We start from the raw sequence: 22144 nt of genomic DNA, 5'->3' as shown, positions 1-22144 counted from the left end.
ACTGAAGTGGATATTAAAGAAGACTCAAAGCCCAGATGGAGGTCACAGAGACTGAGGAGAGTAAGATAAGACATCCAATGACACAGATGAGCTTCTGGGTGCTAGTCCCAGATGTTAAAGGCATTCTCCTTGGATGCTTTTATTTCCTCATTGAGGTGAAGGAAGAGGGCAAGAGCATCTGCCGAACATGAGGAGAGGGTCAAAGACCTGAGAAGAGAAGTGAAGATTCTGAAGAACCAAATGAAGAATAGAAAAGGGCACTGGCTAATAATAAGTAAAATGATTGACAAGTGCATGGATGGCTCTGCTAAAATTGAAAACTAAAGTTACAGTGGTGCCAATAAGCACCTGCTTATACATTTTTCAAAAAATGCCCAGCTCCTGTGTGTAGGACCAGAGAATAAGGGACATTGGTTTATTTCTGCCTTCTGTAGATCCCAGAATTAGAACCTAAATCAAATTTGTTTTTTTCAGGTTCATCCTTCTTTTCATGGCATACCTTTTCAAATATAATCCAAAAGGATACTCAAGTTGACCACAAGCTTAGAGGAAACCTGATATCTCTGGTTTTCCTTCCGACCTCATCACAGTCATCTGCCACTGTGCTTCCCAGACTCCATTCAAGCAAGCATCATGATCCTGCTCTCTTTTTTTCTGCTTAGAGATTCTGGAGAGCACTTATTCTACACAGAGAGTCTATGTCATAGACCATTTGTGTCACTTGAAATGAATTTTAATGGAAAGGATTTAAAACCCTCAGCAATTCAAGTGAGATTCTAGCTTCTGAGCTCTCTAGTTAATTCATGGAGAGTTTTGGCTGTAGTAATTAGTTGATTCCTCCTTGGTCACCTTTCTGTCCATTTATTCACCCACCCATTCAAAGAAGAGACAGGAAAGATGTTTATTGGACATAGTTATGTGTAAAACACTGAGGTGGTGTTGGGAATGCCATCTTCCTTGCCCTCATGGTCTTGGATTCTGCAGGGGATCCAAAAATTATAGTTACACAACTTATTGCTTAACTATAATTGTTGCATGTGTTACAAGTATAATACATGAATTCCTTCTTTCTAGTTTTACCTAATATAAATTTATTAATGTAATAAATTAACCATTGGCATATTTTTTGGTGCTTAGAGAGTAAAATTTTGGGCCACTTAGAACACTTAGCTTTTTATAATAACTAATTCTCTATGGTTAGGGAGAGCCATTCATTTAATATACATCAAATACACACATTTATTTATTAGTGCAAATATATGACGATATCCTTAGGCATGCACATACATATATGCATACTTATACATAGGTATTCCTGCATGCATATTTCATATACTGCCTAAGTTTATTGATTTATAATTTTAACGGGACATTTTAAAAGTAAAGTCCTTAGGAGAAAATTTCAAAGAAGAAGCCAGATATTGCTGTTAGCAAAATATTTAGCATTAACCTTCTCTTTTTTCCCTTCATAGCAACTACTGGCTGCCATGGCAACCTCTCCCCCCAGCATATGAGAGCTTTTCGAATGAAAAGCACAAGACCTTGGAGACTTCAAATGTCTTCTGTACAAAGCAGTCTGAACCCTTTACCCTGGAGCCATTACCATCCTGTGCCTCAGAAGGACTGGCTACACCGTTTAATTTATTATGTCCTGCTTTTCTCTCCATTCAATCAATATCTCTCCAGAACGGCAGGAGAGGGAAAACCTTTTACATTTCCTTGCACAGAGTAGGCTCTCAAGAAATAGGCTTCTTTTTTATTACTCAATTGATGGGTTCCAAACATATTTCATATGAATTTAAATAAATGAGGCATTTAAACTCACTAATTTCTTCTGATTGTGCTCTTCATTCCCTCATTCTCTGGTTGGAACCATATTAATTACTACTGAGCCACAAAAGTGCCATTATCACTTCTGCCCTAGGCCTTTGTTCATCCTTCTATCTCAGACTCCTTCTGCTCCCCAAACACCCTGCTTTCCCTCACCAACCTAGGTAATTCTTACTTATCATTCAGCTCTCATATGAGCGCTCCCTCCCTCAGGAAGCCAAGAAGCACTAATAAAGAGCTGGGCATTACTTATAAATGGTGCCGCAGTGTCCTGTGCTGGCCACTGTCATGGAATTGATCACAGTGATCTGAAATTTCCTTTTTATTTTTCTATCCCCCTAACCAAGAACTAACTCTTCTACTTTTTGTAAGCCCAGCTGTATTCCCAAGGCCAGGGCTCCAGTGGTGTCATTCTACAAATATTGAGTGCCTACTAAGTGCCAGCCACTATGCTGTGACCCCCTTCAGTCTTAAATAAGACTGACCAAGTTGCTGCAGTAATAAAGCTTACACTGAATGGGAGGAAGACAGAAAATAAACACATGAAGAAATTAGTAAGATGGTTTCAGAGAATAATTAAGTGCCCAAAAAGAAATAAGGCACAGTAATGGGATAGAATTACTGGCAATGTACAGAATAATTTCTAGAGAATAATCAGGCAAGATGTCTCAGTGGAGGTGATATTTAAGCTGGGACACAAATGATGAGAAGAAATCAGCCAAGAAAAGTACTTGGGGAGCACATTCCAGGCAGAGGAAATAGCACTTGCAAGCAACAAGATCGCACTGGGCGTGTGTGTGAGTACACGGCTGGGGGAAATGAGTGACGGGAGAGAGGTATGAACTGTGCTTGGGGACGTGGACAGACGAACCATCAAGAGGGTTTGTAGGTCATGGTGAGAAGCAGGATAAATCTAAGCAGGGCCAAAATGCAATCTAAAAGAACTGAAATTTTTCTCTGACCTTCTTTCCAGACATTGAAAAAAAAAGGTAATATTTATTGGATGTACACAGTATGCCAGGAACCATGCCAAGTGCTTTCCATGTCATAGCTCATTGAATCCTATTAACAATTCTATAAGGTAGAATTTGAAAGATGACGAAATTGAAGCACAGAAAGGCTAAGCAACTCCCCAAGAGCCCAGGGCCAAGAAGTGGTATGGCCAGAATTTGGATCTTATAATCTGATTCCAGAATCCATACTCTTATCTGCTGTGGCAAGATTTTGTCCAGTGTCTTACTGGAAGTCACACTATGGCACAAATAAATTTGGAAGTAATATCCTGGCTTCTGGAATTGCAGTTTGATGTACTCATTATAATGGACTCTCTGGTCACCAGTGACTGCTTATGGGATGTCATTACCAACATCATCAAGATTAAATATTTAATGAGCATCTGTCACCCGCAAAATTTGTGGCTAAGCACAGTAAGGATTAAAAAGGACACAATATGGTTTCTGTTCAGCTACCTTGCAGTTTGGTTGGTGAGCTAAAACAGCTAAATTTTAAGGCCCGTAAACTTCTCTCCTGAATGATAGGTTGCAGAGCAAAGCAGAGGCCACTGAGATCACCGTACTCTGGGATTGTCTGTGAAGACCTGAGTAGGTCTGGAAGAGGTGGGGCGGAAGGAAATGGAAGACTTACTAGATGGAGAAAAAAGCAAAATGGAAAGATCTGTGTAGAGGAGTTGTAGGTACTAAGGTGTAAAAGGGACTCCACATGGTAAAGAGAGCCCCAGACAATGGACAATCAAAACGGCTTTGCTGCCTCCTACCCTCACTGCTCCCCGATCCCCAATCCCTTCCCAGTCTATAACGTCAGAGGCTGGGAATTTGAGGGGGGAGGGTGGCAGGAACCTGTGTTCTTGAAGCCAAGGTGGGATGCTTTTCCTTCTCCTTACCATGAAGAAGGGTAGAGAGATGCTTGCACTCCTCCTTGCCAAGACAAGAGAAGGAAGCACCAACATAATCGCTCCTAAAAGTTAGAGGACCTGCTAAAAGAGACTGACATCTCTTCTCCAGTTGCACCTCTGCTTAGGTCATAGGCTTATTGTTCACTCACTTAGAAAAAAGGGTTGGAGAAAGACAGCAGGATGGAGGGAACGTAGTGGGATGGAACACCCTGTAGGCCCAGTCTTTGTTCTGCCAAGAACGAGTTTCCCGTGTGTCAATGACTGCCGCTAAGGGTGGAACATTCCTGCCAGGACTTCGCTTTGTTTTGGTTTTCCCTATAAGGAGTTTGAGATGACATCTATGTACTTACATTCAAATTCTAAAAAAGTTAATAACTCAGATTAAATAAGTAAATAAATAAATCAGGTTAAATGAATCAAAAGCACTTTCATTGGAGCTGGTCAAGGAAAGTGCCAAGGCTCCTCACAGTGTTAAAATTGATCAAAACCAGGGCCAGCCTGGTGGCGTAATGGGTAAGTTCATGTGTTCCACTTTGGTGGCCCTGGGTTCGCAGGTTCAGATCCCAGGTGTGGACGTAGCACCACTAGTTGAGCCATGCTGTGGCGGCATCCCAGATAAAATAGAGGAAGATTGACACAGATGTTACCTCAGTGAAAAATCTTCCTCAAGCAAAAAGAGGAAGATTAGCAATAGATGATAGCTCAGGGCCAATCTTCCTCACCAAAAAAAAAAAAAAAAAAAACCAAAACCCAAAACAAAACAAAAAAATGATCAAAACCAATTACACAACTAAACAAAATGAAACTGAAGAATCTAAGTTTGGGCAGCTTTTCCTTCAAGCTAACAAATAAGATGTTTTGCCCAAATTTCCCTGGAAACTATGATTCCTGTTACCTTGATGATGTAGGCTATATACTGAAAATTAATTACTCCATGGGTAAGAATGAAGTGAAACATAGAGACATTAAAAAATATAAAACAAATCCCAAAGAGCTTGTTCTGTACACTAACTGTTTTAACGGTGCCCAGTAGACTTAATGGTGAAGATATTTTGCTTACGAAGCTCCTCCTGGAAAAGCCAGACCCATCTTTCTGCCAATCTTTCCTCATTCAAGGTTAGCAATTATAGCAGATCAGTCTCAGAGTTTCCTTTTGTGCTATTACGAATCATATAGCTTACCAGACAACCACCATTACCCCGAATACCTTTCCGATAATTCAATTTAATTTATTTTTACCCAGCTCAGGTAAAAGATAAAAAGATGTAAAGAGCGATGAAGCCCCTAAAGTCAGCAGATTGTTGGGAATGGGACTCTAATTGGCCAGCATGCTTGCCGCTTCCCACCAGCAGCTGGGCCTGGACTGGAACCGGCTCTACTCACCCTAGTGCCCCAGCCGTCTCATCAACCCCCGATGCAGCTGTGACTGTGTTCTCACGCCTCCTCTGGCAGATGGGAAATGGCATTTTAGGGAGTAAGTGGCATATTACACGGTGACCTTCCTCGGTGAAAAAGGTCACATATATTAAAAAGATGGCTCCCCTGGGTTCTTGAAATTTTCTATTACTTCTAGGAAGGGTTTTTCTTTCTTCCTTTTTTTCTGCCAATGCTTTCTGAGGCCTCCAGGTGGCACATTTAATCACAAATTGCCCTTCTTTGCCGTTGAGGGGGAAGGGAGTGTAATGAGATCTGCATCAATGGCTCCTCTCCCCCAAAATAATCTTTCTACAATATCTATTTTTTCCTATGATTTCCCTATTTATTCAAAGTTTTATTTTTAGGTAAATGCAATATGAAATATTCTATGCCATTTATTTATCACTTAAGTATTACCTTATTTTGTAACACTTCACACTAGAATAAATCAATTAAATCTAAGTGAAATATTAGCAAAGGGAACTGGAGAGACCCCATGAGAAATAGCAGGAAGGACTGGAAACAATATTTGATGGAAGAGGGGAACTTGATGGTTGTTTTACTTAATTAGGTGTGTGACCTTGAACCATTTGCTTAACCTTTCTGGGCCTGAAACTCCTCATTTGGGAAATTAAAAAAAAAACGTAATTCCCTTCTAACATGGCACTTCTTTCTTAGCAGTTCCTGTATGATGTGAATGAATATTTGTGACTTAAAACTAATTTTACTTGAAATTTGAATAGATAAGATATAATACATTAGAGGGATACATTAATTACCCTGGTTTGGAACCCTAATGTAGAAGTTGTTACTGCTTGTTAATGCATTCTGGTTCTGAACCAGTCAGAACACCACTAAGTGGACAAAAAATTACTCCCAATGATACTATGGCAATATTTGTCACCTTTAAACTAACCATACTTACTAAACAAAAAGCCTAGAAACCTGTAAAAATTAATGTTTGTTGAACTTATTTTTTCTTACATATTTGGACTCAAGTTCATCCCTTGAATTTATAGTATATAAATTCCAGAGTCAAGGTAGTGATGACATATATATGGTTTGTCAACATTGGTGGAAGATAAAATTTATTGAAACATGGGAATTTATTTTTAAAGTATGCTTTCTCTTTAATATTTTTCTTAAAGTAAAAATTTTAGGTCACTGATCTAATAAGAATTTTTTAAGGAAATATAGAAGAGAGCAAATATTTTAGTAGTTAAATTTTCATTTACATTTTACTATAGTGAATGTGAAAATCACTTATTCAATTAAATAAAATGAAATTAATAGTTCGATAATGAATCTAAGGATATATGCTACTACTTTTCATGCTTTGAAATAAAGAGTTCATGATTCCTACATCACTTACAAAAGTAATGGGTAGTCCAGAGTTAAATATACTTCAGCCTGCTACAAATAATAAGTTACAGGTTTCCCTCGCTGTCCAAAAGTAGAGTGAACCTGTGAAATCCTCGTAAGCTGAAATGGCAAAGCAAAGAAGCAATTACCATTAATTTATATGGAACAATTTTGTGAACGTTCCCAGACACTGAAAATAACCTCCCAAAATAAATCTAGATGAAGCACAGATGCTCACAGACACTGTTCGAAACTATGGCAGCTTGATGCTGAGTGTAGTTCCCGGGGAAGGCGCTTGGCAGCGCCTCTCTCCCCGCTTGGGGTGCGCTGCCTCTCTAGGCTTACTGCAAAACAAACACGACGCTATTTTCGCTTTTGACCTTTTTTCGTGAAAGCGAAAATCTTCCTTAAATTTCTTTCCTTTAGCGAAAACAGGTACTAATGTAGGTCTTTCGTAAAAGCAAAGCGGCATAAAGCGAACTTTCAGATAGCGGGGGCTGGAGGGACCTTAGTGCAGTTATGTCTTCTGTTAAAGGCGCTGTGTTGCTGTGTATGATTTCGAAAGGAATCTTCACATGGAATTTGTTTTCAAATATTATTTCAGATTAAGCTTGATTGTTATATTGGACTTTGATGTCTCCAATGTGATGTTTACATTGGATAATTAGGAAACATTTCATAAATATATGTGTGTGTTTGCATAGAGAAATTTTTTAAATGTGTAAAGAATAATTGCAGATTTGGTTAAAGCCTTAACTCCAATCCCTTTCTACTTCTATTCTTCCTAAAAAATAGTGTAAATAATCTCCATACATCAAAAATGATCCCAAATGGTAACTCAATGTCAGTGTACCATTGGACGCACCTTAATTTCCCCAATGATTTGGAAGGCCACCCCAACAATCTGTCAAGCTCTGATACATATTTTGATCTTGTTTCTAGCTTCTCTGTTGCACCGTATTTGTCTGCCTGTCCTGCCCTTAACTAACACCCCAATGCTTGAACTGCTGTAGCTTTATGGAGAGCCTTAACATGGGGGGTCCAACATCACTGTTACTGTTCTTCTTGCCCCCTTCTTACTAGAATTAAAATATTTCTTTCCTATTTTTACCTTTATTCTTCCCCGTTAATTTTAGTATCTCTGTATGATATTCTGTAATTCAAAAGATTTCAGGATTTGAATGAATTTGTATTGAAATTATACATTAATTTGGGACTATTTATAACCTTGATGATATTGAATCTTCCCACTAAAAATATAATACAAGTCCACAATCTGTAATCTAATTTCAGAAATGTAAATAGTATAAAAAGTAAAGTTTTAAAAGTATAAAAAATAAAGTTTTCTTAATGTATTTATTTATAAATCTGACCGGAACCAATTCATTTTGTGACAAAACATGATCTGATGTGATCCTAGTCTATTTAGAGACTTTACATATCCCATTTACTGTGCATATTTAAATATGTGGCTGTAGAAATATTATTGCACTTGAGGACAAGACAATGTTCCAAATTCAAACGGAGTGCTGCATATTATACAGTGCATTTGTTTGAGTTTTTAATTGACATATTGTAGATAGAAAGTATATAAATTATAAATGTATAATTTTATAAATTTTCACAAAGCGAATTGACCTGAAACCACCATTACAGATCAAGGAAGATAGACTCTCTTGTCTCTCAGAAGACTCTCTCATGTCACCTCTCAAAGGAAACACTACACTGACCTCTAATACTAAAGAACAGTTGTCCTGTGTTTCAACTTTCTAAAAATGTAATTATTTATCATATTAGTATAATAGGAGAAACTTTATGTGGAGTATATAGGAACTATCTGTACTGTGTCACATTTCTATAAATCTAAAGCTATCTAAGACAAAAAGTTTAATAAAAATGTTTCCTAGGTCTAATTTCCTTCACTAAACATTATGTTTGTAAAATTTATCTAAGTTTTACATAACAAAAATTTATTCATTTACATTGAACAGTATTCCATTGTATTAATACACAACAAGTTATCAAATTTACTGATGATAATACTTGTGTTGCTTTCAGGTTGTTTTTTGCTATTACTGATAATGCTAATATCATATTCACTGAAGAAGGCTTCTGGTCATAGAAACTTAATTGTGGAAAGGTTTTAATTACATGTCTAATTCCTTGACTAAGGTATAGGATAATACAGATTTTCTGTTTCTTCTTGTGTGAGTTTTGGCAAATTTTGTTTGACAGGAATTTATCCTTCATCTAACTTATCAGAATTATTGGGACAAACATAATATCTTTCTTGTATTTGTAGGATCTGTAGTGATGTCTACTTTGTCATACTTGATATTGTTTATTTGTGCCCTTTTCTTTTTTTCCCCCTTTACTTTGTTTTGCTTATGCTTTATCATTTTAACATCTACAAAGAAAACTCATTGGATTTAGTCTTCTCTATTGCATGATTGTTTTCTATTTCACTTATTTCTATCTGTAGCTTTATCATTTCCTTCTTTCTACTGTCTTTGGGTTTAATTTACTGGGCTTTTTTTTTTGTAACTTTTTGAGATTGCCACTTCAGTCATTAAATTTGAGTGTTTCTACTTTTCTAAAACGTGTGTAATGCTATAAACACCATTCTAAACAAAGCTATCCCACAAATTGTGATGTGTTACATTTTCATTATCATTCGGTTCCAAATATTTTCCAATTTTCTTGTAGTATCTTTTTTGAGCTATTTACTATTTAGAAGTATATTTTTACAAAGTATCTGGGGAATTCTTAGTTACTTTTTTTTAAAAAAAATAATTTCTATCTTAATTCTGTTTTGGAATAGCCGTAATTTTGATTCTTTGCAATGTTTTGAGATTTGCTTTATAAATGATCGTGAAGTCAGTTTCTATAAATGCCTCACATTCACTTGAAGAGAATGTGACTTTTTTATCTGTTGGGTACAGTATCATATACATATAAATTAGATTGTGTCATTTTGTTCAGATTTTCTATATCTTTATTGACTTTTTGTCTACTTATTCTTTCAATTGCTGAGGGAGAGGTGTTAAAATCTCTTACTATAATTATGGATTTTAGTTCTCTCAACTTTTCTTATAAACTGAGGCTATGATTTTTAGTACATATACATTTATAAGTATAATATCTTCCTTATAGATTGATCATTTTATCGTTATAAAATATCTCCCTTTAACTCTAGTAATTTTTTAACTTTCTATCTACTTTGTCTGATATTATGTCAACATACCAGCTTTCTTTCTGTATTATTCCATTCATATTTCACTCTTTCTATATCCTTACATGTAAGATGTTTCAACTACAAGTGAGTTTCTAAGAATCTGGTCTGACACTTTTTCTCTTTAGTTGGAAAGTGTACTGTATTTACCTCTAACTGATTTTGGTAGATTCTGTTATTTCTTCTCAGTTCTTTCTTTCTTCCCCATCCTTGCCATTCTTCATAGTGAGCTGAGTGTACATCCTGTTTCAGTGACTTTAGATTTCTCCATTTGTCTTTTGACCATTGCGATGTGGGTAAAATTATCTCTGCCTCTCGCCCTCCTTCTCTCTGTCATGGGAACATCACACCACAGATAAGAAGTGCTTTTGCAGCCTGAGTCCCAGAATAAGAAGATAGAAGGGGCAAACCAGAACCCAACCAACAGCCTGGAGCTGAGCTGCCACAGTCTGCTTTCCAGCTGTTAATGAGCAATGCGAGCACAAAAGAAATATTTTTCAAGCCAGGGAGATTTTGAGGCTGTTTTCGTATACATATAATCTAATGAAAGCTGATTAATCTAGAAAATAGGACCAGAAATGTAGTGTTGCTATAGAAAAATGTAAAATACGTGTCATTGCCTTCAGGGTGGGAAAATTGTTACAGGAGACAGAAAAAAAAATGGCCACACAAGCTATGCCGTGTCAAAACATTTGATAAGATTATTGCCTGTGGGGTTCCAGTTCAAGATAGCAACCTAGGAAGATCCTAAATTCACCTCCTCCCATGGACACAACAAATCTACAGCTATAGCTGGGAAAATTGCCTCTGAAAAAAATAAAAACTGGTGGAGTGACCCCTTCACATCGGGCAAACAAGAGGGAAATCATATCGAAGTGAGTAGGAAAGGCTGAGACACAATCTCGCCATAAATCCCACCCCAGCACAGTGGCCTATAATCGAGAGGGACCTCAAAACCTGGAGCTTCTCCCCAAGGAGCAAGGAATTCATGCTCCCCATTGGGCATTCCAACTTTTAAGACTGGCACCTGAGAGATGAGCCCCTAAAACATCTGTATTTGAAGACCAATGGGACTCACACTCAGGAGACCCATGGGGCTCTGGTGAACTGAGGAATGTCTCTTAAAGGGCCTGTGCAGACTCACAACCCCCCCCCCCCACCCGGCCCCCGCCCAGGGCCCAGTGCAAATGTAGCCCTTTGAAAAGTTCCCAGACTTTATGCAAAAAAGACTCATTTCCCAATTTTAAATCATGGGTCTAAGGAGCAGAGGCCTGCTGGAATACCCTCCAGGGATGGAGGCTGATGGGTGCCATATTCCTGCTCCTCCTCTGCCTTGCTAAAGCCTACAGGCATCACTTTTTTCTTTTTTTTAAATTTCCCTTTTCCTTTCCCTCTCTCTCTCTCTCTCTTTTTTTTTTTTTTTTTGCCTTTTTTTGGTAAGTACCATCTTTACACTCTCCCTCTACCTAACTCCAGATTGCCAGTATCTCCCAGAAGGGAGCTTCTGCACATCTGGTGCCTTGGTTTTTATGTCTGGTGACCCAGTTTCTATGTGTACCACCTAGGAGATGCCCCTTGATCTCCTGGCTCTGGAGGCCAGGGGTCTTACATTCCTGGGTCCTATGAGACTGTAACAGAGAGACAGTTCTTGGCAGATGACCACTCCCAAGGAACTGCTCAGATAGCAGACTGAAACACATCTCCAGTCTTTCTGAGAAAGAGGCCTTTTTAATTACCCAGGAGCTTTATTCTGATGAGCAGGCTTCCGGTCTGGCACACTTATAGGAACCTACAGAGGTGCTCTCAGTGTCTGCAATCCTTGTACTTTCCCTCTGCCTTGCTCCAGCTCGCCTATATCTTACGGAAAGGAACTTATACCCTTCTCTGGTGCCCTGATGTTTTGTGTCTGCTTCCAGGGGACACCTCTACATTGCCTGGCTCCAGTGGCTGGTGGGACTTATGCTCACAGGTCCCACAGACTGTAACCAATGGAGAAAACATTCTTAATCAGCTACCACCCCTAGGACACAGCAAGAGGCAAGAGAATCAGGAGCTCAATCTTTCTGGAAAGAAGCCTGTTAGCTTATCATCACAGCTCCAGCCTGAGGGGCAGTCTTCTAACTAAACAAATGTTTAAGGGCAGACTCTAAGCCTCTCCTGAGACCTCAAAGGGTGGGCACTATCCTCGCTCTTTCCCTCTGCCATGTTCAAGAGGACCAGCACTTGTTGAAGGGGAACACTTTTACATGCCTGGTACCCCAATTTTTATATCTGGTGCCCTGGTTTTTGCAGCTGCTGCCCAGAGGATATCCCCTGATTGCCTGGCACTAGCGGCCAGAGGGCTTGTGTTCCTGTGTCCCACGGGATTATAATAATCAGAGAGATAGTTCTTGGCAGTCTACCACCCCCAGGGCACTGCATAGACAGCAGACTAAAACACTCACTGTCTTTCCTTTCCGTGAAAGAGGCCTACCTGCTATTCCTGAGGCTTTTGCCTTAGAGCCAGGCTTCAGGTTTGACATACAGGCTATGGAGGTGCTCTCAGGGAGCATAGAGCAGGGGATGCCATTTTTGTGCTCTCCCTCTGCCTCACTACAGCTCACCAGCATCTTCCAAAAAGAAGCTTATATGCTCATCTGGAGCCCTGATTTTTGTGACTGCTGCCCAGGGGACACCTCCAGATTGCTTGCCTTGTAGGGCCAGTGAGGCTTATGCTTGCAGTCCCACAGGAGTGTGTGTATTTTCATTCTTTAAAGCTGTTGCCTGAAGGTTTGGCTTCCAATCCTCCTGAATCTAGGAGCTGCTGAGATCTTCCTCTTTGGGACACTGACTGGTCTTGACCACCCTCTACTACTGGGAATTATTAAAAATAAAACAGACTGCTTGGACGTTCACAAAGGTTTGAGAGAAAACTAAGAGCTAGGGCATGGTTGAACAATAATGATCATCTCCTATGCAAGGCTAACCCTTCAAGACTGGGAGAAGAGGATGTTTCATCTAATGAATAGAAACCAACACAGAGAGTCAAACAAAAGGAAGAAACAAAGGAATATGTTCCAAATGAAAGAATAAAATAAAACCTCATGCAGCCACTGTGGAAAACAGTATGAAGTTTCCACATAAAATTAAGAATACATCTACCATATGATCCAACTATTGCACTACTGAGTATCTATCCAAAGAACTTGAAAACACAAGTGCATAAAGATACATGCACCTCTGTGATCATCGCAGCATTGTTCAGAATAGCCAAGACTTGGAAACAACCTAGGTGCCCATCAAGGGACGAATGGAAGAGGAAAATGTGGTATATGTACACAATGGAGTACTACTCAGGCATAAGAAAGGATGAAATCCAGCCATTTGTTACAACATGGATGGACCTTGAGGGTATTATACTAAGTGAAACAAATCAGAAGGAGAAAGTCAAATACTGTATGATCTTACTCATCAGTAGAAGATAAAAACAACAACAAACAAATAGCAAGAGAGATTGGATTGGTGGTTACCAGAGGGGAAGGCGGGAGGGAGGAGGGTGAAAGGGGTGACTAAGCACACATGTGTGGTGATGGATTGTGATTAGTCTTTGGGTGGCGAACATGATGTAATCTACACAGAATTCAAAATATATTATGATGTACACCTGAAAGTTATCCAATGTTACTGCAATAAAAAAGAGAGAAAAAATAAAATAAAATATTGGAAAAAAAGAACAAAACAAACTCTCAAAAAAAAATTTAATGAAATTGAGATAAGTAATTTATCTGATAAAGAGTTCAAAGTAATGGTCATAAAGATGCTCACCAAACTTGGGAGAAGAATGGATGAACGCAGTGAGAACTTCAACAAAGAGATAGAAAATATAAGAAAGTTCCAAACAGAAGTCACAGAGCAGAAGAATACGATAACTGCACTGAAAAATACACTACAGGGGTTCCATAGCAGACTAGATGAAGCAGACAAAAGGATCAGTGAATTTGAAGACGGGGCAAAGGAACTCACCAAAACAGAGTAGTAAAAAGAAAAAAGAATGAAAAAAAGTGAAGATAGCTTAAGGGTCTTATGGGACAACATCAAGCAGATTAACATTCACATTATCAGAGTCTCAGAAGGAGAAGAGAAAGAGAAATGGGCAGAAAACATTCGAGGAAATAATGGCTGAAAACTTCCCTAACCTGGGAAAAGAAACATCCAGGTCCAGGAATCCTAGAGAGTTTTAAATAATATTAACCCAAGGAGACCCACACCAAGACATATTGTAATTAAAACATCAAAAGTTAAACACAAGGAGAGAATCTTAAAAGCAGCAAGAGAAAAATAACTTGTCACATACAAGTGAATCCCCAAGAGATTATAAGCATATTTTTCAACAGAAATTTTGCAGACCAGAAAGGAGGGGCATGATATATTCAAAGTGCTGAAAGGAAAAAATTTCCAACCAAGAATACCATACCAAGAAAAGTTATTCAGAGTTGAAGGAGAGATAGTTTGCCAGAGATGTAAAAGCTAAAAAATTTCATCACCACTAAATCAGGCTTACAAGAAATGTTAAAAGAACTTCTTTAAGCTGAAAAGAAGGGATGCTAATTAGTAACAAGAAAACATAGGAAAGTCTAAATCTCAGTGGTAAAAGAAAATACATAGTAAATGTAGGGAATTAATCACTTATAAATCTAGTATGAAGGGTAAAAGACTAAAGTAGCAAAAATAGCTATAACTATAATAATTAATTAAGGAATAAACATGACAAAAAGATGTAAAATGTGACATTAACAACATAAAACACAAGGGGCGGAAAATAAAAATGTAGAGCTTTAGAATGTGTTCAAACTTAAGTCATCAACTTAAAATAGACTGCTATAAGTAAAAGTTGTTATATGTAAGCCTCATGGTAACCACCAAGCAAAAACCTCTGGTAGATAAATAAAAGATAATAAGAAAAGAATCTAAGCATACCAGTAAAGAAAGTCATCAAACCACAAAGGAAGAGAGCAAGAGAAAAAGAAAAGAATAGAAAAATGACAAAATATCCAGAAAACAATTAACAAAATGCCAATAAATACAGATCTATTGATAATTACTTTAAATGTAAATGGACTAAATTCTCCAATCAAAAGACATAAAGGGGCTGAATGGATAAAAAAGGAAAACCCATCTACATGCTGCCTACAAGAGACTCACTTCAGATGTAAGAACACATAGACTAAAAGGGAAGGGATAGAAAAAGATATTCCATGCAAACAGAAACCAGAAGAAAGCTGGGGTAGCTATACTTATATAATAAAAATAGACTTTAAAACAAAGACTGTAATAAGAGACAAAAAAGGGTATTATGTATTGATAAAGGAGTTAATACAACAAGATATAACGTTTGTAAATATTTATGCACTCAACTTAGGAGCACCTAAATATATAAAGCAAATATTAGTAGGCCTAAATAGAAAAATAGACAGCAATGCAATAATAATAGGGGAGTTTAATGCCCCGCTTACATCAATGGATAGATCATCCAGACAGAAAATCAACCAGGAAACATTGGCTTTAAATGACATGTTAGACCAAATGGACTTAACAGAATATACAGAACATTCTATCCAAAAGCAACAGAATACACATTCCTCTCAAGTGCACATGGAACATTGTTCAGGATAGCTGATACCTTAAGCCACAGAACAAGTCTTATAAAATTTAAGGAGACTGAAATCATATCAAGCATCTTTTCTGACCACAATGTTATGAAAGTAGAAATCAATTATGAGTAGAAAACCAGAAAACCCACAAATATGTGGACACTAAACAGCATGCTACTGAACAACTAATGGGTCAATGAAGAAATTAAAAATAAAATAAAAAATTGCTTAAGATAAACAATAATGGAACTACAACATACCACAACTTATGCAATCCAACAAAAATAGTTTTAAGATGTAACTTCATGGTGATAAATGCCTACCTCAAGAAACAAATCAAATAAACGACCTAACTTTACTCCTCCAGGAACTAGAAATAGAAGAACAAACAAAGCTCAAAGATAGTAAAAAGAAGGAAATAACAGAAATTAGAGCAAAAATAAATGAAATAGAGACTCAAAAGACAATAGAAAAGATCAATGAAACTAAGAGCTGGTTCTTTGAAAAGATAAACAAAATTGAGAAAACTTTAGGTAAAATCACCAAGAAAAAAAGAGAGAAGATTCAAATAAAATCAGAAATAAAAGAGGAGGTGTAACACTAATACCACAGAAAAACCAATGATCATGAGACTACTATGAACAATTGTATGCCAAAAAACAGAAAATATGAACAGACCAATTACCAAAAAGAGGATTAAGTCAGTAATTTTAAAACTCCATACAAATAAAAGTCCAGGGCAAGACAGGTTCACTAGTAAATTCCACCAAACATTCAAAGAAGAATTAACATCAGTCTTTCTCAAACTCTTCCAAAAATTAGAAAGGAAGGAACACTTCCAAATTCATTTTATGAGGCCAGCATTACCCTGATACAGAAACCAGACAAGGATACTGCAAGAAAAGAAAATTATAGGCCAATATCCCTGATGAACATAGTGCAAAAATCCTCATCAAAATATTAGCAAAATAAATTCAACAATACATTAAAAGATCACACAGCATGATCAAGTAGAGTTGTTTCCAGAGATGTAAGAATGTTTCAACATCTGCAAATCAATTAATGTGATACACCACGTCAACAAACTGAAGGATAAAAAGAATATGATCATCTCAATAGAAGATGCATAAAAAGCATTTGACAAAATTCAACATCCATTTATGATAAAATCTCTCAACAAATTGGGCATACAGGGAATGTACCTCAACATAATAAAGGCCATATATGACAAGTCCATATCTAACATCATACTCAATGGTGTAAAGCTGAAAATGTTTCCTCTAAGGTCAGGAAAAGTCAGGGATGCCCGCTTTCATCACTTTTATTCAACACAGAATTGGAAATCCTACCCGCAGCAATTAGGCAAGAAAAAGAAATAAAAGACATCAAAATTGGAAAGGAAGAAATAAAACTATCACTATTTTCAGATGAAATGACTTTATATATAGAAAACCTTGAAGACTCCACCAGAAAACTGTTAGTACTAATAAACAAATTCAGTAAAGTTGCAGGATACAAAATCAGTATACAGAAATCTGTCGCATTTCTAGACACTAATAACAAACTATCAGAAGGGGAAATTAAGAAAGCAATCCTAATTTACAATTACATCAGAAAGAATAAAATACCTAGGAATAAATTTAACCAAGAAGGTGAAAGACTTATACACTGAAAACTATAGGATAATGATGACAGAAATTGAAGAAGACACAAATAAATGGAAAGATAATCTGTGCTCATAGATCGGAAGAATTAATATTGTTAAAATGCCCGTACTACCCAAAGCAATCTAGAGATTCAATATAATCCTTATCCAGATCCCAATGACATTTTTCATAGAATAGAACAAACAATTCTAAAATTTGTGTGGAACCACAATAGACCCCAAACAGCCAAAGCAATCTTGAGAAAGAAGAACAAACCTGGAGATATCATAATCTCTGAGTCCAAATTATACTACAAAGCTATATTAATCACAGCAGAATGGTATTAGCATAAAAATAGACACATAGATCAATGGAACAGAATAGAAAGCCCAGAAATAAACCCATGCATATAAGGTCATTTATGTTACAACAAAGGAGCCAAGAATATAAAATGTGGAAAGGACAGACTCTTCAATAAATGGTGTTGGGAAACTGGACCACTGTCTTACAGCATATACAAAAACTAACTCAAAATAAATTAATGACTTGTATGGAAGATCTGAAACCACAAGACTCCTAGAAGAAAACATGGGTGGTAAGTCTTAGTGATGATTTTTCGGGCTTGACACCAAAAGAAAAAGCAATAAAAGCAAAAAGAAAAAATAAATGGGACTACATCAAATTAAAAAGCTTCTTAACAAAGGAAATCATGAACAAAATGAAAAGACAACCTACCGAATTGGAGAAAATATTTTCAAATCTTGTATCTGATAAGGGGTTAATATCCAAATACCTAAGTAACTCATACAACTTAATAGCAAAAAACCAAACAATTCAATTAAAAAAAAAGGCAGAGGATCTGAATAGACATTTTTCTAAGGAAGACATACAGATGGCCAATCAACAGGTAGGAGAAAAGATGCTCAACATTACTAATCATCAGGGAAATGCAAATCAAAACCATGGTACGATATCACTTCATCCCTATAAAATGGCTATTATCAAAAAGACAAGAAATAATAAGTGTTGGTGAGGATGTGGCAAAGAGAACCCTTGTGCACTATGGGTGAGAATATAAATTGGTGCAGCCACTATGAAAACAGTATGGCAATTCTTCAGCTAATTAAAAATAGAACTACCATATGATCCAGGAATTCCACTTCTGGGTGTTTATCCAAAGAAAATGAAAACACTAACTCGAAATGATATATGCACCTCACTGTTCATTGCCACATTATTTACAATAGCCAAGATATGGAGAAAACTTAAGTGTCCATCAATGGATGAATGGATAAAGAAAATGTGGTGTGTGTATATATGCATATATATACATATATTTATTTATATTTTATTTATATTTATATTTATATATATTTATGTATTTATATATATAAACACATACAGGATGTATATATATATATATATATATACTTTGTATATATACTATATGTATTTGTGTATATATATATATACAGTGTATATATACTATATATATATATGTATATATACACATACACTGGAATATTATTCAGCCATAAAAAATGAAATCTTACCATTTGTGACAACATGGATGGAGCCTGAGTACATTATACTGAGTGAAATAAGTCAGACAGAGTAAGACAAATACTGTAAGATCTCACTTCCATGTGTAATCTAAAAATAAATAAATAAAAAGTAACAAAATCAAGCTCATAGATACAGAGAACAGATTGGTAGTTGCCAGAGGTGAGGTGTGGGGGCAAAATGGCTGAAGGGAGTCAAAAGGTACAAACTTCCAGTTATAAAATATATAAGTCAGTGTGGTGAATATAGTTAGTAATACTGTGTTACATTTTTTAAAGTTGCTAAGAGAATAAGTCTTAAAAGTTCCCATCACAACAGGAAAAAAAAATTTGTAACTATGTGTGGTGATGGATGTTAACTAGACTTGTTGTGGTGATCATTTTGCAATATATACAAATATTGAATCATTATGTTGTACAACTGAAACTAATATAATGTATGTTAATTATATCTCAATTATAGAAAAAGAAAAAAAATATTATTGCCTGTGATTACTTGGAAATAGACAAGTTACTTAACAAACTTATGACTTTGTCCAGTTCCTGGTAAGACATAGTGTTGATAACTTGGTTGCTTTTAGCTGCATTTCTTAAGCTTCAGAAAAGGATTGGTGTGTTTTCCAACAGGATGAAAGAGAAAGGAGAGAATCCAGACATTCTGTGTCTAACAGGGTGAAAACATGACAGTTACTCATCTTTGTTTAGTGGCCCTTGGTGAGGTTAATCTATCAAAGACTAGAATGAAAGACTTGGCTTTGGAATCAGATAGACCTATTTTCACATCCCAGCTCAACCCTTTATTTGCAATATGGTATGGTATATCAGTTAAGAAAGCTGGTTTATGCTCTGGTTATAAATAACTCCAAGAAGTCAGCAGCTTAAAATAACAAAGTTTCTTTCTTAGTTAGGCCACGTATCCAACATGGGTGAACTGGGCACTCTGCTCATCACAGTCCTAGTCACTCAGGGTTCCACACTGATGGAGTCTCCAGTTCACCATATACTTCTATTGGGCAACATATTTGTAAAATGGTAGTATATTTATAATATAAAAGTATATTTAAGTATATAAATATATATTAAAAATAGATAAATGTGTGAGTGACTTTAAGAAAATAAATAAACCAGTATGGGCAACAAGGCAGTCTGAACATATTGAGTAAAGGCAACCTCATTCCTGCTTTCTTAGAGCCAGTGTGAATAAGATGGTAGAGTTTAATGGGAGTGCTAAATTTCAAGCAGGATTACTAGCATCCAGCTACAGTGACATTTAATCCACAATTTAAATATTTGTGCATCATTTATGTTTACGTCTTAATATTTATTAAAACCTAGGTATTTTTATTGATTATCTTTTTAACTCCTTTAATACCTCTAATGGCAACTGAGATACCAGGCACTGTGGTAGACAATAATTGATGATAGATGAGGCATAGTCCCTGACCTCAGTCAGTTTATAATCTCTAGAGGACCCATTGCAATAGCATGAGCCACGGCAGAGTTAAGTGCCACAGAAGACTCACAAAGCTCTAAGGACACATGGAGGGCTCTGCTAGAGAAAGGCTTGTGTATCGTAATGGTGGTGTTTTGCTTTTTATTTTGCCAGAGTTTGTTTTTAAAGTTTCATGACAACTTCATCTGGACTTATTCTTAACTGAAAGGTCTAGACTATAACTAATAATAACTAATATATGTAGAGCTTCAAACATGTGCCCAGCGTGTTCATTGCACCTTTACGCATGATCTCATTTAACCCTAACAAAGAGCCTTTGGGGCAGATGTTATTCTCCTATGTTAAAGATGAGCAAAATCAGGCTAAAAGGTTAAGAAATTTACTCAAGTTGGCAAGCCATAAAGTAGAACTGGAACTTGAAACCAACTAGTTTTAATCTAAAGCAATACTTTTGACCACAATGCTATGTTACTTCTTTTGAAGTCTGTAGAGAAAAAAAAGATTTCCACTTTTAATCTGTTCTAATTGGCTGCCCTTTCAGAGATTCTGATTTCTTATTTGTCCACCAAATTCGGAAATTCTAGGTGTCTTCCCTTAAAATGAATTCTCACAGTTTTGGATTTTTTTTTTCTTATAACTGAGGCCCACAGCCCTGGTAGAGAACAAACTTTTGGAGCTCAGAGTCTCTCCTTTCCTCTCTTTTTAATACCATTTATTTTTCCCTTAGGTCTCTACAGAAGAAGGCTTGAGCCTGGCCCGAGAATATAACTGTGCTTTTTTTGAGACCTCTGCAGCCCTCAGATTCTGCATCGATGATGCCTTTCATGGTTTAGTGAGGGAAATCCGCAAGAAGGAGTCCATGCCATCCTTGATGGAAAAAAAACTGAAGAGAAAAGACAGCCTGTGGAAGAAGTTAAAAGGCTCATTGAAGAAGAAGAGAGAAAACATGACATGATATCCTTGCTTCTAACTCTCTTACTCTCGCTCTGAATTTTATCAGCTGGACAATTCCAAATGTTGCATTCTGCTTCAATATTCTCTGTCTTTCTGTCTGTCTCTCTCTCTTTAAATATCTGCCTATAGGTTAAAGCAAGATATGCATAACTGTACCTTTTGAGAGAGTTTTGTTTTGCCCTTAACAGTTAGATGGATTTTGTCAATCAGCTGGATATGCTGTTTAGTTTTTACAATGTATTACTAAATAAAACTGACATTCCAATTGCCTCATTTCCCTTTAAAGAGTCTAGCTTCATTTGGTATGCTGTCTGGTTATAGAGGAAATATTCGAAATTGCAGACAGAATGATAAAAGGCTCAGGGGATCTGCCTTTGCCTGATAAGACTCCCGTTGTTTGCATTTCAGGAATCTCAGTAAATAATGAAGAAGCTCAGGAAACAATTCAGAGCAAGAGTCTGCAGCCTGGTCCTTCCTTAAGTGTCGAAGTCGTGGTACTTTTCCGTGGTACATTCCTCTGGGTGCTCCAGAGATGAACTTTAGAGGAATTATTAATAATAGGAACTGTTTGTGGGTCATTGGAGGGCTGAAATGAAATATCCTCATATTTACAGCGCTCTGTCCCTTAGGCTTTGGCAAAATTATCACAGGAAGTCACTGGGCTGCAGCAAAGGATATTCTCTTTGTAGCAGGAAAGCAGAGGCTAATATGAATTTGGTGGTTCATATACCCATAAAAGGACACCCCGCTCCCTCTCAGGGAGGAGTCCCTCTTAGGACTGCTTCACCTGCCTTAGGACCATCTGCAGTGCAAGAGGCTTGTTGACTCCAGAGACCCTATGTTATTCTTACATTGCCAAAATGGCCCCTCTCCTCCTGCTTGAACTATGAAACGCCACCAGTTAGAGGGCTTTTGTTCTTATTTGTTTTACAGTGAACTATTGTGTAAGATGAAATTGCCCATTCACTCATGTATCCCATTGTGTGAATTGGTTTATGCAAATTCAAGCTCAGAAAGCTTGATTCTGAGAAATCAGAAAGAACTATTGCGAATGTTTAATGGACAAGTGTTAAAAGGAAACCATAAAGAACAGACAGCTAAGCATGAGATGGCATCCATTAAAACAATCTTCATGGGTTAGGGACAG

At 36.9% G+C, this 22144-nt stretch overlaps 1 protein-coding gene across 2 annotated transcripts in view; it reads left to right on the top strand.

Annotated features, from left to right (window-relative positions):
- The window catches only part of RIT2 (Ras like without CAAX 2), a 347266-nt gene extending 325996 nt beyond the window's left edge, over nucleotides 1–21270 (top strand). Inside the window, exon 5 of one of the 2 annotated variants that reach the window (XM_001497798.5) lies at nucleotides 20771–21270. In XM_001497798.5, the coding sequence (XP_001497848.1) occupies nucleotides 20771–20998 (228 nt within the window). In that variant the 3' untranslated portion in view covers nucleotides 20999–21270. Of the gene's footprint in view, nucleotides 1–1472; nucleotides 1827–20770 lie in introns of those variants that run through there. The other variant, XM_070275631.1, reaches the window with a different exon arrangement.
- Nucleotides 21271–22144: the final 874 nt, after the last annotated feature.

This window comes from Equus caballus, chromosome 8 (assembly GCF_041296265.1).
Source record: "Equus caballus isolate H_3958 breed thoroughbred chromosome 8, TB-T2T, whole genome shotgun sequence".
NCBI lineage: Eukaryota > Metazoa > Chordata > Mammalia > Perissodactyla > Equidae > Equus > Equus caballus.
The sequence above is the reverse complement of the archived record's forward strand: the minus strand, read 5'-3'. Positions and strand labels throughout refer to the sequence as shown.